The sequence below is a fragment of the Cinclus cinclus genome, chromosome 3, assembly GCF_963662255.1.
Source record: "Cinclus cinclus chromosome 3, bCinCin1.1, whole genome shotgun sequence".
In the NCBI taxonomy this organism is placed as follows: Eukaryota; Metazoa; Chordata; class Aves; order Passeriformes; family Cinclidae; genus Cinclus; species Cinclus cinclus.
In genome coordinates this window covers 114,655,529-114,672,618 of record NC_085048.1, presented here as the reverse complement: position 1 = coordinate 114,672,618, position 17,090 = coordinate 114,655,529, and the positions used below count along the sequence as shown (strand labels likewise).

Sequence of the window (17,090 nt, the reverse complement as noted above, 5' to 3'; positions counted from 1 at the left end):
GGCGCCGCGCGGCTCTTCAATGAATGGGGCCGGGGGGGGGAGGAGGGAAGGACGGCAACCGCCAATGGCGCACGGGGGCGCGGCGCTCCGACCCCCGAGGCACGCCGGGAGTTGTAGTTCTCTCCTGCGGCCGAGCGGCGCGGGTCGGCGGCGACCGGGACTACAGCGCCCGGGCGGCCACGCGCGGCCGCGCGCCCCGCCCCCCCCACACCCCCTCCTCCCCAGCGGCTGCTCGGCGCAGCGCTGCCACGGCCGCAGTCGCGCCGCAGAGGTGACCCCGAGTGCCCGTCGGACCCGCCGCTCCTGCAGACATGGTCGGTACCGGGCCCGCGGCTTCACCGCGCCCCTCGGGTTCCTCCGGCTCGGGGCGGGGAGCTCCGGCAGGCGGAGGTGACCCCGAAACGGCGTCGCCCTCCCCGGCTGGGCGCGCTGCTGCCGGGAGGGCCCGGGGAGTGAGGGGCAGGGGTGACCTGGCGGTGGTCGTGGCACCCGGAGGAGCCAGGCCTCGCCGCAACACCCCCGGGGTGACCTTCCAGGCGGGGACGTGGGGTCGGTGCCGGCCTGGCGGCGGCTGTGCCTCTTTCCTCTCCCCAGGGCCGAGCGGGGGAGGGCGGAATGTGCCCCCGTCGGAACGCAGCGAACCTCCCTGTCCTGGGCCTGGCACTCCGGAGGGGTAACCGCGCCTTTTCCCGGCGCCGCGGCTGCCGACATTGCCTTCGGGAGATGGGGGCTGTCACCGCCTTCGTTCGTGAGGCGTGAAAGGTTTTGGTGCGGTTCTGTGTTAGCTCAAGGGAAAGTGCTTGTGAAATGTCTTTATTGGTTCATCCCTGCTGCTGTCGGAAATCCAGCTGTTTGTTCAGACTCTCTAGATTGTCAAGGAGTCCTAGTTCTGCCCTGAGGTTACGGAGGTGAGCTGCAGTGCTTTGCTTTTCTGCAGACTGTGTACACAGATACACAAACCTGCACAGAGACCTTGCTTTCCCTTCTAGGCATGAAAACATCTCTTACGTTTTTCTAGACTCAATGCCCTGTTATTCGAACCTTCCCTTTCAGCATCTTCCTATACAAAGGATGCTTACATGCTCTGAAACGTGCCTTATTTCAGCTGTACCCTAAAAAATTACCAAAACCTGCAAGCTTTATCCTGCTTGCTTTATCCTGCTTATCCTTTATTCTTGCTTTTTAAAATGTGGATTTGCAGGAGTGACAACACGACAGCAAGTTTTGATCTGTATTTGAATTCTCAAAGCATTGGCTGACATGGAAGGGCTAGTTTCACAGAGAGCTACTGGTTGTAACTTTGATTTCCAGACTATTCAGAACGTCACTGGTTTTATCTTGCCTTTGCTGTTCAGATTATGCATGTGGTGTTGGGCAGGAGCTTAAAATTTCTGAAATAAAATCATGTATCAGTGCAACCACCATTAGCTCAATGAGATGGAAAAGGTTTTATGGGGCACCTGTGTCAAGGTCGTTTCTTAAGGAAAGAATGTCTTTGGAATTGCTTTGGTCTCTGAACCACAGTGCTGGTGGTGTTCTTCAAGTGCACAGCTGCCTTGCTGAGACTTTCTACATTTCCAAATACGTTTATTGTCTTCACAGCTCTGTTTTAAAGAAGGGAGAGCAAAGGGAAACTTCCTTAGGCAGACTCTAGACTTCAGAAGAGATAAAAATGTATTTTAATGATTAAATAATTCTCATAAAGCAGCGTAGGATAGCTTAGCTGGCTGTAATGTTCAGGAACAATGTTAAGCTAGTGGTATTTTATAGACGAGTTTATCAACAATAATCTTAATAGAGATATTTCATAACTGCAGTTACCAATGCAAAGTCTACCACTTGTGTAGTCAGGATGTTCCTGTCACAGCATTTGATAGGTTGTGAGTTATCTTTTAGTTACCTTTGTAACCTCCGGAATCAGTTTTGCAGTGCAGTTCTGTTTTCAGAACTGGCACTAATGTTTTATGTCTGCTGATACCAGTTGTAATCACAGACATAACTGAGGAACTGAGTTCTAAAACCAAAGTGTGTGGGGAGGATGCTGAGAGCTCAACTTCATCGCTTGATATTGGAGGGTTCTCTTTTATCTGCTGTAGTTTAGGAGGGGGAGAGATCCTACATTTGCTGGATTAGATGAAGAAGAGTACCTGGGGATGCAATGTTCAGTTGCTGGGGTTTTTTTCTCTTTTTTTTTATTATTCCTTTTGCTACCCTTTTATTTTCCTAAAGCTTTTTAACTCTACATCGGTTGAATGTGGAGTGGAGAACGCTTTGGAGCAACATAGTTCAGCTAGCTCTTGCTGAATTTGTCCTCTAGTTCCTGTATACCTGACAGTGAATAAAGGTCACCCCTGCAGTTACCACAGCATGAAAAGTCCTGCAGGAGCCAAGTCACGGGTTAAAGTGCCTGGACATGAATGTCTGGAACCTACAACTTCTGCTGGGGAGCCTCTCATTTCTCTAAAAGTAGCCTCAGACACTCAGTGAGACCAATTTTAATATGAGATGCAAGGGTTTTTTTTGGTGAGAGGTACCACATTTTGGAAGAAGCACGTTTTTGGTTTGTTAATCCAGCTTCTGGATTTAAGAGAGAGTGTGAAAGTTTATTTGATGCTGAATGCTCACAATTGGTGTGGGGATAAAAGGGTCTGGGGAATGCCCTGAATCCAATATACTGAAGGTTTGGAAAGGAAAAACAAGTAGGCAGCACTCCTCGCCTTATTTTAGCTCATGTGTTTTCCTTCTCCAGCCCCAAATGGGGGACAACAGGAAGGGTGGTAGTAAGCAAACATAATTATGTTGAGAAGGTGGAGCTGAGTCATGACTGAAGGTTTGGGGTTTTAAATGCTAAGTTTGTCTCAGTAAAAAAATAAGTAGTCCTATTTCTTACTTTTTTGTCTTCTACTCCTTCCCTCTCCTTTGTTATGCTGAATGCTCACCACAATGCTAGTGGATAGGTTGGCATTTTTTATGTTTCAATCAGACTGGTTTATAAAGTTCATAGAATGGAAAAAAAAATCTATTTTCCTTTCTCCCTTTTGTGACACTACTTTAGAAGAAAGAGCCTTAAAATCTTTTTTCTATTCCCTGGAAATTCAGAAATCAATTCACAGTTGATTTCAGATACCCTATAATATAAAGAAAACATGTTTTGCTATTGCCTGTGTGAGTTCTGAAATAGCTTAGCACAGGATCACTTTTTATATGATGGAGATTTTGCCAGGCCAAGGTTTTGCAGTTCTGTAACTTTCCAGTACTTATTTTACTAACTAGTGTGGTTAGCTGCCTTAAAATAATGTTCATTGTTCCATTTATAGAAATAAAATGTAGATTCTTCTTAGAAACATGCTGAAAAGTTGGCTTTAAAATTTGATACTCACCTTAATCCATGCTGCCCATCAATATTCAGATGTTATGGTACATTCCCCTGCTAAAGAATAGAGTAAGAGAACTAGTTTTGATATTTAAACCAGCAAGAATTGATTGTCTGCTCTCCTGCCCCTCATAGTGGAGTTTCTATGAAGATGGAGGAGTGTGACTCATAGCAGGACAAGTTCAAAAGAGAATAAAGCACTTCAACACGGTGTAATCTGGGTAATGAGATATTTAAAGAATCATTGTCATCATGAAGGCCAGGCCTAAATATGCAAGTTCAGTAGTTTAACTTCACAATTTATGCTTTGATTTTATCTAGTATGTGATAAAATGGGGCAGCTGGCCTAATTTTTTTAATTATCTAACTTTAGTGTGTTGCAGCTGTGCTTGGCTGGTCGCTTCTGCAGAGAGCTTACACTTGAAGCCCCACGTGGTTTTCCTATAAATATCAGTGGCTGGAATGCTGGTTGGAAAGGATCTGTAGAGGTCATAGAGTTTGCTCTCTTTCTTGATCTGTGTCTGGAAGTTTTCCTGTCCAGCCTGATGGTGAGACTTTTGCCACTGATAGATTGTGTCATAGGTGTTTTAGTTCGGGCTTGAAAACTGCCAGTGTCAAAGGTTATCCAGACCTTCTGGGTACCCTGTTCTGCTGCAGCAGTACCACATAATCAGGAGTTTTTCTCTTAGTTTGTAGCTGTTGCACCCTGTTCTGCCACTGCTGAGAGGGTTGGAGGCAGTGTTGTTTTTCTAAGGTTCTGTGAAGGTGTGGTGGTCTGGTGTTAGATCCCCCTTATCCTCTCTACCTTTCCAGACCATGTCCAGCACCCTGTGCCTCCTCTTACAGACCATGAGCTCAGGTTTCCAGAACTGGACTCAGTATTCTATCTGCAATATCACCAGCACTGAGTGCAAGGCCTGTCTTAGCTCTGCAGCTTACATTATTTGTAATGTAGCCCCGAATGCAATTAAATAATTTCTTTCACATTCAATTATGCCTGGTCTCTATCTCAAATGATCATCTTTTAATTTTCTGAAGAAGTGGGCTTGGCATTCCAGCAGGCTGGTCAGACTGCTCGTTCCTGTCTTAGCACAATGTGCCCCAGCCCTATATTCTCTAAAGAAAAAGGGAAATACAAATAACAGTTTTACAAAATACTGGGTTATTAATGTCCTTTACCACGTGGCCCGTTTTGATAGAATCATAGAATACTTTTGGTTTGAACAAACTTTTAAAGACCCTTGGTCCATCCCCTTGCATTTGGTAGGGACATCTTCGAAAAGACCAGGTTTTTCAGAGACCTGTCCAATTTGACCTGGAGTGTTTCCAGGGGTGGGGCAACCACCACTTATCTGAACAATCTGTGCCAGTGTTTCACCATCCTAATTGTAAAGTATTTACTTCTTATCTAAATCTGTCATCCTCTTTTAGTTCAAAACTATTGCCCCTTGTCATCTCATAATAGGCCCTACAAAAAAGGTTGTCCTAATCTTTTGTCTAAGTCCTCTTTGAGTATTGAAAAGCCACCCCAGTACCCTCTCTTCTCCAGGCTGAACAACCCAAACTCTTGCAGCCTTTAATTTTCAGTATTGAATAACCTCTGGATTTCTCCCAGTCCTGGTTCTGCTTAACAAAGTGGTGTTTTGCTACAGGGCAAGCCCTTTTCCCCCTCTTATTTGCAATATAGTAACATTTTTGTCAGTCTTCTCCCAGTCTTTTAGAGTTTGGGGTCAGTTTGACAATAGACAGTTGTATTATGGATAGTAGTGTCTGTATTTGTTCATAATGTAGCTTTTGTGTGTGGATTAGTTAAATTTGCTGCCTAACAGTTCAGTGAGGCAGTAGTTTTAAGTCCACTAGATTCTTTGGTTTCTGGCATTCAGTAAGTCTTTGGTTGCAAATAAGCATTCAAAATGCTTAATGGGAACAGCCCTCGAATTTGAAAGAATCTGAAAACCAGTCAAGTGTCACAGCTCATCAAACTTCTGCAGTAAATTTCAAGTATGAATGGGTGGGGGCTATGTTGTATTGTCTTATGTTAACAAGGCAGTGGTGTTGAAAGGAATGCAACATTTTTCAAATACATTGTTATTCCTGGCATTTTGCAAGTTTTCCAGGAGCAATTCTTAAGGATCTTTTTGCAGTTGTGGTCTGTTCCTGTAAAAGCAAGCAGAGAAGTTGCTGGTGGTTCTAGCAGAACCAGAAGTGTGATCCCAGGAGCTGGGGCTGATCTGCTTTTTGGCACATGCTTTCCTGCAGGTCGACTAATCATAAAGTTATTGCCCCAGTAACTTAATTTTTAGCTGGTGTGAGGTTCAGATGCGGAGCTGTGGTAAGGCTGTGTCATTTCCTTGCAGGGTGAACCTGTCAGAGTGCTGGTGACTGGAGCAGCTGGGCAGATTGCTTACTCCCTCCTCTACAGCATTGCCAAGGGCGATGTCTTCGGCAAAGACCAGGTAACTCTCTGAATTGAATTGCAGTGGGCAATTGACCAGGTAGCACTGAACTGCGCAGGAATGAATGAATGAATGAATGAATGAATGAATGAATGAATGAATGAATGACTGTCAGAACCGCAGTGCCTGAGACTGGATTCCTCATAGACACTCCGAATGGTTTGCCAACATGCAAGTGATTTCTTCTTTAAGTGGGGAAAGTGGGAGTTCTGCTCTGTCATGGGAGTTGTCAGTTGTTGGTTGCTTGTTGGTTGCGCTGAAGTTGTTTTCTGCACTGAAGTCGTTTTAAATCTTGCACAAGGTAACAGCGTACAAAGAGTACAAGACAAATTAGTTTTCAAAACAGATTGTGCCCAGCTTGCACTAAACCTTTTCTTTCTTTCCAGCCTCTTATTCTTGTGCTGCTGGACATCACTCCTATGATGACGGTACTGGAAGGTGTGGTGATGGAGCTGCAGGACTGTGCCCTGCCGCTGCTCAGAGGTGGCCACAACAATTTTTTTCTTATACCTACAAGATGCTGCAGTACACTTCTTGCATGAGTTTCTGTAGCTGGCAGGAGGTTAGGCAGGAGAAAATCTTAGATGATCCTACCTTGGTTTTTGTATTTTGTGGAAGCAGTCAATTTAGCTTATCCTGTAAGCTAGGTAAAATGCCATCCAATAGGTTTTGTGAACAGAACTTCTGTTTATATCATCTAATCCTAGGCTTTCAGCTTGGACAAGAAATTGTCTGGTACTTGTTCATATGTGCATTGTATTCTGGCCCAGCCAGGAAATATATATAATGTATCATTGCTATATTACGTATATAATATTTATTGCTAAATTAAATAAAACCCTAATTTAGTCTTAAAAATATCTTCTGTATAAAGACACAAAATAAAAAATCACTCCTCAAGCCATGTAAACAGGCTGAGGTCTGATAGTTTAAACAAGCAGAAGAAAGGGAGCAAGTAGGTGTTAATGTAGCTACTATAAAACATGACAAAAAAAGCATGTAGGTACCAGCTCTTGTACAAATCAAACCTTCTCTGCTTTGAATTGTTAAAGGGGGAGCAAAACTTCACTTGTGTTGGTACTTGCCACTGAAAATCTATTATAAAAGTGAAGAAAAGCATATGTACTTACATTTCATTTGCCTCTAAATATGTGTATATATCTTTTTATATAGATTTCTCCTGTGTTTTCCACTTTAGATAAATATTTGTATATAAACGCCATTTACTGGCAAGTACTTAATCTGTGGAGGTATGACTGTACTTGTATTTTTGGAAGGGAAAGTTGTGGTATTGTCATATTAGATTATTTATGCACAAAAGAATATTCCCATTAGCACTATGCCATGAGTATTTATCTTGCTAAATCCTTTTCCCCCTTTCCTTTTTTTTAGAGGTCATTCCAACAGACAAGGAGGAAGTTGCATTCAAAGACCTTGACATAGCAATTCTGGTTGGCTCCATGCCAAGGAGAGAGGGCATGGAGAGGAAGGATTTACTCAAAGCAAATGTGAAAATTTTCAAGTCTCAGGGTGCAGCCTTGGACAAGTATGCCAAAAAGACTGTCAAGGTGAATATAGGAACTGAATTTAAAACATTAATTCTCTATTATGTAGAGATCTGGATACATTGTAGAAGAATACTGCACAAGCAGGAGCCCTTTCAGTGCAGGCATTCCTTTCCTTATGCCCTGAAAAATAGACCACAGTCAAGGGTAGATAAGAAACAGAATGTTAAATAGGTGGATGATTTAGTCATTAATTTGTTTGGTGAAAAAGTTGAGTCTTACATTGTATTGCTGTATTCCACACAGACACTGAACTGGTTACCACCAATTTGAAAAGCGACCTCATAAAACTGTATTTTAAAAGAATAAGCAGTCTTTTGCTTGTTATCACTCTTCTCTGGGAGAACTGAATTAACTACATGCAGCTGCCTACTTCATATCCATCTGTGTCCTTTAACATAATGACCCTTAGCTTCGGTATCAATATGGAATTACAGTTGCACAAAAGTCAGCTTTATTTAGGTTGTTTGCATCTTATTCTTTGGAGTAGAAGATTTTAATTGTTCTCTCTCAGATTCCTTCAGCACAGTTAATGGGATCATGTGGCTGCTCTCCCACTGCTCTTAATCTCAGACCCAGACTCTGACTGTGCTTTGTAACTGAATTCTAATGTCTGCTGATGAACTTCCTACAGCTTCTGAAGATGTGTTTACTTCTTTATCCAGTTGGAATAAAAACTATCAATATAACTGTTGAGGAGTAGTGGAAAATCTACTGAACTCACTTTCAAAAGGGGAAATACAAAGGGAGGTTTGCAGATCAGCTTGTGTGATTTAGAGTATATGGACTTTGACACAAGTCATTTGAGGCACAAAAGATGGATGAATAAAAATCAGTTTTGCATAGTAATAAATTGATCTAAGTTGAGGCAGTATTTTACTTCTAACTGCCTATGAACATCAAGATAAGTAACTGTTCTGGCTTTCTTAATTATAAAGCAATTATATAAAGCAGTGGCAGCAGTCCAGAAAGCATTTTAAAGTGGTTGTTTAAAAGTGTGCACGTGTCTGTCTTTCCCTGTATCTGGTAGCATGGGGTTTGAAGCCAGGCTGTAGATCAGATCTCCCTAGAAGTCTTGTTCCCTTTCACATTTGGATGTCAAGTTAAAGGAAACGCCTACCTGGAAAATATTTTTATGTGCAGTTATAGAAGATTGGGTGACTACGAACAACACTTAAAAAACACTCTTATTGAAGACAGCCAAGTGATTAGAAAACTTAATTTTTAGATACCTTCTTTGAAGGCAAAACGATGTATTTCACTGGAGGGAGGTGTTTCACAGAAATACCTACTTCATCTTTCCTTTCTTCATTTTTAGGTTGTGGTTGTTGGCAATCCAGCAAATACCAACTGTCTGATTGCATCAAAGTCAGCCCCATCCATACCAAAGGAAAACTTCAGCTGCTTAACTCGTTTGGATCACAACAGAGCCAAATCTCAGGTAAAAAGGGCCTATTCTGTTATCTCTGCTAAATACAAACAGAGCAATGCTTTCAAAGAAGCCTGTGAATTGAGAAGCTGAAGTCAATGCAATGGACATCTTTAATTTCCAATTAGATTGCTCTGAAACTTGGTGTGACTGCTAATGATGTGAAGAATGTCATCATCTGGGGCAATCACTCTTCCACTCAATATCCTGATGTTAACCATGCGAAGGTAAATGTGAAAGGAAAGGAAGTTGGAGTCTATGAAGCTATAAAAGATGACAGCTGGCTGAAGGGAGACTTTATCCTGGTAAGATACCTTTTTTTTTTTTTTTTTTAATGATCATTCTGTGCTCCTGTTTTCTCCGAAGCTCATCTGAAATTGTAAACAATATAACTGATGTACTGAAGCAGCTCTTTTCTCTGGCTAGAATAAGCCATCTTCAGATATCTTGTTGCTATCAGTTGTTTGCCCTGGAAAATTCAAGGCAGGAAAGTCTATGTGACTTCCTCTAGAAAATTCCAAATGGCATGCTAAAATGATTCAGCAGCTCAGGTGAAACTTGTGTGACAGAGAAGCACCATTGCCATTTCACTATGGTGACTTTTTGGGGCAGCTTTGTAGATGAAGTGGGATGATCCATTTGCTGCTCCCCAGCCACCAGAAAAGGCCAGCAACTCTTTCCCTGCTCATGCACAGACGTGCACATACACATATACACACTTTCCAATTCTAGATAGGTGGCATCATCAGCATTTCTGAAAAGGAATCTGAAAAATCTAGAAAATGCCTGCAAATGTCTTAATGTAGGGTAGTAATATACAATAATCTAGGTTAACAAAGCAAAATAATGTTATCAATTGATCAAGAGCACATGCTACCTAAGTGGAATATGAAGGAAATTGGGTTGTCATAGCCCTAGATGAATAAAACATTACCTAAACTATTAAATTTAAAAACTATTAACTTGAGTGTGGTGACACTGATTCAGCTGTCTTCAGGAATTCAATTAATTTTACTCATTAAGTGTTGTAGGATTGAGACCAGCAAGTGTTTCACATTGGTGTTCAGCAGAAGACACTAATTGACAGTGTGTTGCTCCAGACATCTGTTACTGTTGACATGCACAAAGTCTCCTGGTGGGAAAAGCTTGAGACATCTGGTTGGTATGAGAGAAGTCAGTTAGCTGTAAAGCTAAGGAATTAGCCTCTGAAACATTTTGTTACATTCGTGTTGGAAAAAGTCTTCTGGGTTATTTTTCTGGATTGTATGCCATGTTTGTTTAGTGAAAGAACTGCATCTTCACTGATAAAATTAAATAATTACATACAACGGTCTTTCTTGATGGCATTTACCAACAGCATGTAGACCAAGCCATGATTTTGCTGCTTTACAACTTAGTTATGGTTGGATTTTTTTCTTAATTGCAGACTGTTCAGCAACGTGGAGCAGCTGTTATTAAGGCCAGGAAGCTGTCCAGTGCTATGTCAGCTGCCAAAGCTATCTGTGATCATGTGAGGGACATCTGGTTTGGCACTCCAGCGGTAAGATGTGGCTATTGAGTAAGTGCTTGTTTGCCTGATGCTTTGATTCCATGCCCACTGCACTGACCTCGAGTGTACGTGTGTTCAGAGGAAAGAATCAGTCATTTTCTGGAATAAGTTGTGTCAGAGGAGATAAAGGATATTGAAAATTAAGAAAATTTTTCTTGCTTCTAGCAGTGAAAAATGTATTTATCTCTGACTTCTCTGGTTTCAGGGGGAGTTTGTTTCGATGGGAGTCATTTCTGATGGCAATTCTTACGGTGTTCCTGAAGACCTGCTATATTCATTCCCTGTTGTGATCAAGGTAACTAGGTTGTATTTAAATCCATATCTCTTCTGCAAGACCTATTAAACTGTCATGTGAGCTTGTTAACAGCAGTGTGGGACTGCAGTTGCTGGGACGTGGGAGTTTAGCAGTCTTTCACAGAGAAGATTCTTGCTAACCAAGTTAACTTGATTGTCAGCTAAGTGCTGGTAGAGAAGTACAATCTGACATGACCAGCTGGTGCTGGTTGCGTTCTTTATCTGAAATAAAATTGACTGCTGCCTGATGTGGTTCTTAGGGCCATAAACGTTGTTCTTATGCCACAAAGTTTCTTTCATGCAGACTGAATGAAGCCTGTTCTTACATGGAGGGCTTTTTATTTCTTTGCTTTCAATCAGGACAAGACCTGGAAGTTTGTTGAGGGTCTTCCCATTAATGATTTTTCTCGTGAGAAGATGGATCTTACTGCTAAGGAGTTAGCTGAAGAGAAGGAGACTGCTGTGGAATTCCTCTCCAGTGCATGACTAGATGAGGAGGAAATAGAAAACCATTTAAGAGTGGAAGAATCAAAAAGCCGTCTGTAGGTCTGCTACCAAACATCACTACTGTATCCAAGTCAACTGTCTGTGGCCATTGTGCATTTTAAGGTTCATATGCTTACTGGTACTGTCGTGCCTCTTGAGTTATTAGCAAAATATTATTAAAGAAGTAAAACTAGTTTGTTGACCAAACTCTGTCTGTTCAATACTAGTTGCTTTCTGTGTATGGTACAGGATAATTGTTGCCTCGGCCTTGGTTACTAACGCACAATCTGAGTTTTGATTAGAATTTGGCACTACTGGAACACATCCTAGTCCATGATCACTTCAGCATCCTCTGTCTCAACTGAAAATGAATGCCAGTAATTCTCCTTGAACTGGTAGTTCTGTGACCCAAGTCTATCACTGGACAGACTTCAAGTAAATACAGTTCACTCTGATTATGCTTATAATGTTTGTCAGTAGAAATATTAAAAGTTGTTCAATCAGATACTGGCTAAGAGTAGTCTGTTGCACTTTATTTGCATGTTTTAGTTATGTAACTAACACTGTTTGATAGTGCAAGATAAAAAAAAAAACCCTGAAAGCCTATTTTAGGAAACTGAGGAAAACCTGTTTAAAGTTTAAGCTTTACTAGCTTTTGTAATCACTAACATTTCCCTTTGCCTGAGTTGCTGTCTGTCCTGTTCTAATAGAAGTTTCTGCCTTGTACTAAAGTAAATCTGTCATATCTGGGGTCATCTCATTTTTTTGTTTGTTTGTCTTCATTTAATGAGGATTTGAATAACAGAAATTCCTTGGCCAGAAAAGGAAAGGTTAAACTGAGTTCTAAGCAAATTGAATGGTTTCTTTGATGATTTACCAGCCAGACTATAAAATCAATCAGCAGACATCAGTAAGCTTATTCATAAAAATGAATATTACTGTACCTTTTAAGTACAGGGACAGTAATGCAGCAGGGACTTATTCTACATAGAGGTGAAAGGGGAGAGAAGCATGTCAGAAAATGGGAAATGTGCTGCAGCACAAGGCACAGTGGGTGAATGACATGAATGCTTATGAAGCAGCTATTGCAAGCATTTATGCATTTCTGCAGTCTTAAAAATAGACAGGAAGTATACTTAGTTGTATATTTTTTCACTGTTTGTTTCTGTCCCTTTTTTCTGGTTTTTTGTTTTGCTTTTTTTTTCACTGTTATTCCTCTGAGCCCCTTAGAGTTTAGTTTTCAGGAACAAAAATCATACACCTGTCTTTTCATGACAGTTTGGGCATTTCCACAGAAATTAGGGATGGAAAAAAAGCTGCCAATGTGTTGACTGTCCTCTGGCAGTTCCATGCAAAGTCAGTAAAATCTCATTTCAGTATGAGCTTAGGGATCAAAGGAATTCATTGCAGTAATTACCATGCTACAATTTATTTTAAATTAAGGTGGTTTTGCAGTGAACATTACAGGAGATGGCTCTGGTGTACACTGTTTCTTGGCATAAAGAGGCTAAGCAAAGGAAAAATTGCACATCTATGCCTGATAAATACAAATAAGGGACTATAAATGCTGCTAGTGTGCTTTGTGCCATACCTACTATAGCATCACCAGATAGGGAATTAGCTTTAAGAAAGAAAATCTGTAAGGTCTGGCTTTTCAAGGTTTTTTGATGTCTGATTTAAAGCAGCCTTCTGCAGGAGTCAGCTCACTTCTTGTAAAGTAATGCTTCTAACAAGGTATCAGAACACTTGCATAGTACACCTCAGTACTTGATAGAGTATCTTTCTCTCCTGACACACTGAACTCAACAGTTGCACTGACATTTACCTTCTTATGCTGAATTTCCAGCAGCTCCTGTTCCCTCCACATTTCTGTGAATCGGTTCAACAGGAAATCTCTCACCTGCTCATTGTTCAAAGGCTTTCCTGTGTTGTTACTTTCAAACTCCCACGTGGTCGATGTTCTTTGTATTGTTAGTTACTCTCCAGTTACTGATGAGGTATTTCCAGGACATAAAGGCTTTCTGTGTAGGGAAGGATTTCACATCCAATTCTTTACTTGCTGATTAATTCTCTGAGAGAACCAAAGCTAGGACTTCAAGCAGCAGCTCCTGAGTGAGTACATACAAGCATTCTTTGAGTAAAACAAACCCTGGGGGAAATTAGGGCTGGAATTGTCAGATTCACTTCTGGAAGGTTTCTAGATGGAACACCTGAGAGCATTAGGGCTCCATTAGAGTCTGTGTGTCAGCAGAAAGGCTCCTAGGGAAGGCTGGAAGTTGTTCATGCCTTGTCATGGAGAGCCAAATCCCTACATCCCAAATCCCCGCCCTTCATGCTCCTGAAAGCTGCACAAGGCAGGCTGATCTCTTTGTGCTTTATTGACAGCTTTCCATTCCCAGCAAGAATTCTTCTGAGAGGGAGAAGAAATAAAGGTTTTCCCCAAATGAACAAAAAACTGATCTCAAGTTTGTGTCACATCATCATTCTTCTCTCAGTACAGCTGTTCCTGCTGTTCCTTACAGTAACTCGGGTAAAGTTGGAAACTCCACATTTAATAAATTAACCTAACTCAACGTTATACTGAGGCTCACCACAGAGCTTCACCCCTGGGTAGAGTTATAAGGCATCCCATCATATCCAATCAATAGGTTTGAATCTCACTTTCCTCAAGGAGAGACTTCTCGGGCAGGAGAACTTCTCTGGCAAATGCTTTCAGAGCACTGGATTTACAAAACAGAGGAAAGATGTCCTTCCTGAATGAGCTTACTAGAATAATTTCCTTTTTTATTTCCTCTCTTTCCCCCCTCCCCTCCACCTCCCAACCCCCATTTCCTGTAGATTGGGGTCTTTTTTACATCTATAGACATATTTTGAATTCCAAGTAGCAAATCCTAGAGGATAGCTACACCTCAGTAGTAATAAAAGAGGAAGTTACATAAATGTAACTATTTGCAGCTTAAACAGCAGATCTGAGCATCAAGTTGTCTTCTATTTTTTTCAAAAAAAGCATTCCAACAGCTCTTTAAGTGGCAGCTTTTCATAGCAGCATGACAAATGCTACTGAATTAGAACACAGGCTGAGCACTCAGCTGCTTAAAATAAAACTACCTGCAGGTAAATAGAGAAGTGAACAGATAGAGATGCAGTCTTCAGCTTAGCCAGAAATAAGTCAATTGTTTTGATTTTACAGAATCTTTAATTAATTTGTAGCTAAAAACTTAATTGCATAGATGCTTTCTTTTTTCAAGTCTGCTAACCATAATCATTAATGCCAAGACCACCTTAAATCCTAAATAAATTGAAAAATAAATAAATACAAATAAAAGTAATTTTACAGTGCAAGTTTTCTTGAAGCCTCCAGATGGAGCTAGTAGAGAGGGAGTCAGACTGGGAATTTTTTTTTTTTTTTCCTCCTCCACCTGTAAGCCTGGAGAATAAATACCTGCCCATGAGAAAGCAAACAAATCCCATTCTGCAAGGGGCTGGGGGCCCAGAAACTCTTAGACAGGATAGGGAAGGTTTTGACAAAATACCCACATTCTCATCAGTGTGGACACCTGTCTCCGTGCCATTGAGATATCTACATGGAAGGTGGCTCCTCCATGACAAGGAGAATAACCTTTTCATGCACTTGGCACTACCCTTGCTTGAGAGGTGCCCCTCTCTTCCATTCCCCAGTAAAAACAGCACTTGAGATCAAGTTATAAATTCTGGAAACAAGTTCTGTTTTTGGCTCTGCAGGAGCCCACAGCAGCCAGATGACCTGTCCTTGCCCCTCAGCTTCTTGTAGCAGATATTTTGCAAAATGAGTTGAAAGCCCTGGCTGGAGGATGGTGTTCAGGGTGTGGTCAGAGTTTCCTTTGTAAGTGCTTTGGAGAAGATGGGATGGCCAGGTGGGATGGCCATGCACCAGGTGACACTGGCCTGAGAGGCAAGTGGACCAGAAAATGCAGCCATCTCTTCATCAGCAGGCAAACCACAAGACAAGTAATCCTGACCCATTAACTTCTCCTAACTAGAGAAGCTAAATCCAGGTGAAGATGGCTGTGCTACTTTTGTAGGCTTTCAAGAGAAAAGCGTAAATCCTCCTCATTATGAAATACCATCATGAGAAAACCAAACGCTGTTCGGTGACTTCACTTTGGTGTGGTCTGGTGCTTGTGCTGGTGCAGAGCAAAGCATGATAAACATCAGCCTCTTCTGAGAACCAGGAGATCTGCCTTCCTGAGGAGAGGTGAAGGAGATGAGCCAGATACCACCTTTGTGTGTTTAGGGCTTGTTGATACCACTGAATGGAAATACCTGGGGTAGGGAGGAGCCGGGCAGGTTTACCAGGCATTCCCATTTCTCTCTGCTAAGCCACAGGAGATGAGTTTAGCTTTTCTTGTCAGGTGCTTGTTGCACAAGCACAGAAATAATGAATACAAATCCCTGATATGCTATACTCCTGTCTGGCTGCATCACTGTGAAACTAGACATGGGCTAAATTAAGTTTCTTGTTAGTGCCCAGGCTGGTAACAGTGAAATCTGGTGAAGTGTTTGATCTCAGCTGTCACAAACCAGATCCCTATGAGTGAACTCCTGGCAGCACCTCCCCAACACCTCCATTCCCTGCCCTCTGTGGGGCTGGGCTGCTGATCACAGCCAGCAGGAGAAGACAGCAGTCCAGCATTGCTGGTCAAGGGCATTTGAAAAGGTGGGGGGTTCAGACTCAGCCACTTATAATTTCATTAGATGCTAAAGAAATCATTAGAAGGGTTGGTCTAGACTTGTCCCCTGTACTTCCTACCTCCATACTTGACTTAATGTCTCTCCTCCCGGCTGTCAACGCTGGCAGCTGAAATGCTTTGTACAGGTCACAGTGGTGATCCCTCCAGGCAAACCAAAGGTGCCACTTGAGCCACGAGGTGTCCCCACAGGGCCTCATGAGGACTTTGAGGGGAGCCACGGGAGAAGACAAAACTCTGCAGTGCTGGGCATGAAGTTCTGACCATTTATTTTTTCCTCTTTTTTTGGTTTATGCTAGAAACAGTGCTCCCCTTCTATCTGGGGAGAAAAAGATCCAGTATTTCCCAGTCTCCCTAGGACTGTTAGCTGCAGTAGGTGCAATGTAGATATAGAGGAAAGCAGATGGTCCATTTTCCTTGTCCTTCCCTGGTCCCATTGTTCTGCTCTTCTCAGTGTGCCTGCCAGACAGAGGTACAGAAGTGATCTAGAGAAATTATGCTTCTTGTCCAAACAGTAACTTCCACAAAAGTGATTTTAGCACCAAAAAGGTGTCCATCCTAATTCCTGGTCTTTTCATCCAGAGGGTAATAGTTAATTAGGGCTCTTTAAAGCTGACTAACTCCTAATGACAGGAGATGACAGCAAATGGGTCTTGAGGCTACCAGTTCTTGCTGCTGTATGGTTATCTCTACAAGGTGAGATTAGGAAGAGCTCCTTTTGTGTCCCAAAATATGCAGAATTTGTGCCTTTTTCTAAGCAGCTCGAATTCTCTCAGGCAGAGAGGACAGCAGAGCCCTTTGTAAAGCTCTGAGCTATTTGGTAGACAAAACCAAAAGCACCACCTCGATGTGAAACCAGCCTTTCCTTCCTTTTACTTTTCACCCAAGCACAAAGACGACATGCTTCGTTTTGGTGCACAGAAACCTTTTATGATGGAATAAAAACCCATAGATTTAATTTCTTTTTAGTGAAGGGTGGGGAAAAGAAGGTGTCTCAGAGTTTCTACGTTTGCATGTGACTATTGGGCCTCCCACCCTTCCTGCTATTAACTGAACAAGGCTTTTATGCTAAAATATAACACAGGATTTGGCTGATGATGATGCTCTTCAGCACTGGGTGTTTTTCCTTCCAGACTAGAGAAGTCAAAAGAAGGAAAGTCTGTCAGACAGAAAAAAAAACACCTGTTGGAGGGTCTCTCCAGACCTACAAG

At 42.0% G+C, this 17,090-nt stretch overlaps 1 protein-coding gene across 1 annotated transcript; it reads left to right on the top strand.

Annotated features, from left to right (window-relative positions):
* The first annotated feature begins 282 nt into the window (after positions 1-282).
* On the top strand, positions 283-11,730 carry MDH1 (malate dehydrogenase 1). Its single transcript, XM_062489468.1, has 9 exons — positions 283-314; positions 5,731-5,829; positions 6,216-6,312; positions 7,222-7,397; positions 8,713-8,835; positions 8,952-9,128; positions 10,250-10,363; positions 10,578-10,667; positions 11,027-11,730. Exons 1-9 carry the CDS (start codon positions 312-314, stop codon positions 11,150-11,152), a joined length of 1,005 nt encoding a protein of 334 aa, XP_062345452.1. The 5' UTR covers positions 283-311; the 3' UTR covers positions 11,153-11,730.
* Positions 11,731-17,090: the final 5,360 nt, after the last annotated feature.

Coding starts and splice junctions, on each gene's coding strand:
- MDH1 (XM_062489468.1), top strand. Junction 8,836..8,951: donor ACAACAGAGCCAAATCTCAG/GTAAAAAGGGCC, acceptor ATTTCCAATTAG/ATTGCTCTGAAACTTGGTGT. Junction 10,668..11,026: donor CATTCCCTGTTGTGATCAAG/GTAACTAGGTTG, acceptor GCTTTCAATCAG/GACAAGACCTGGAAGTTTGT.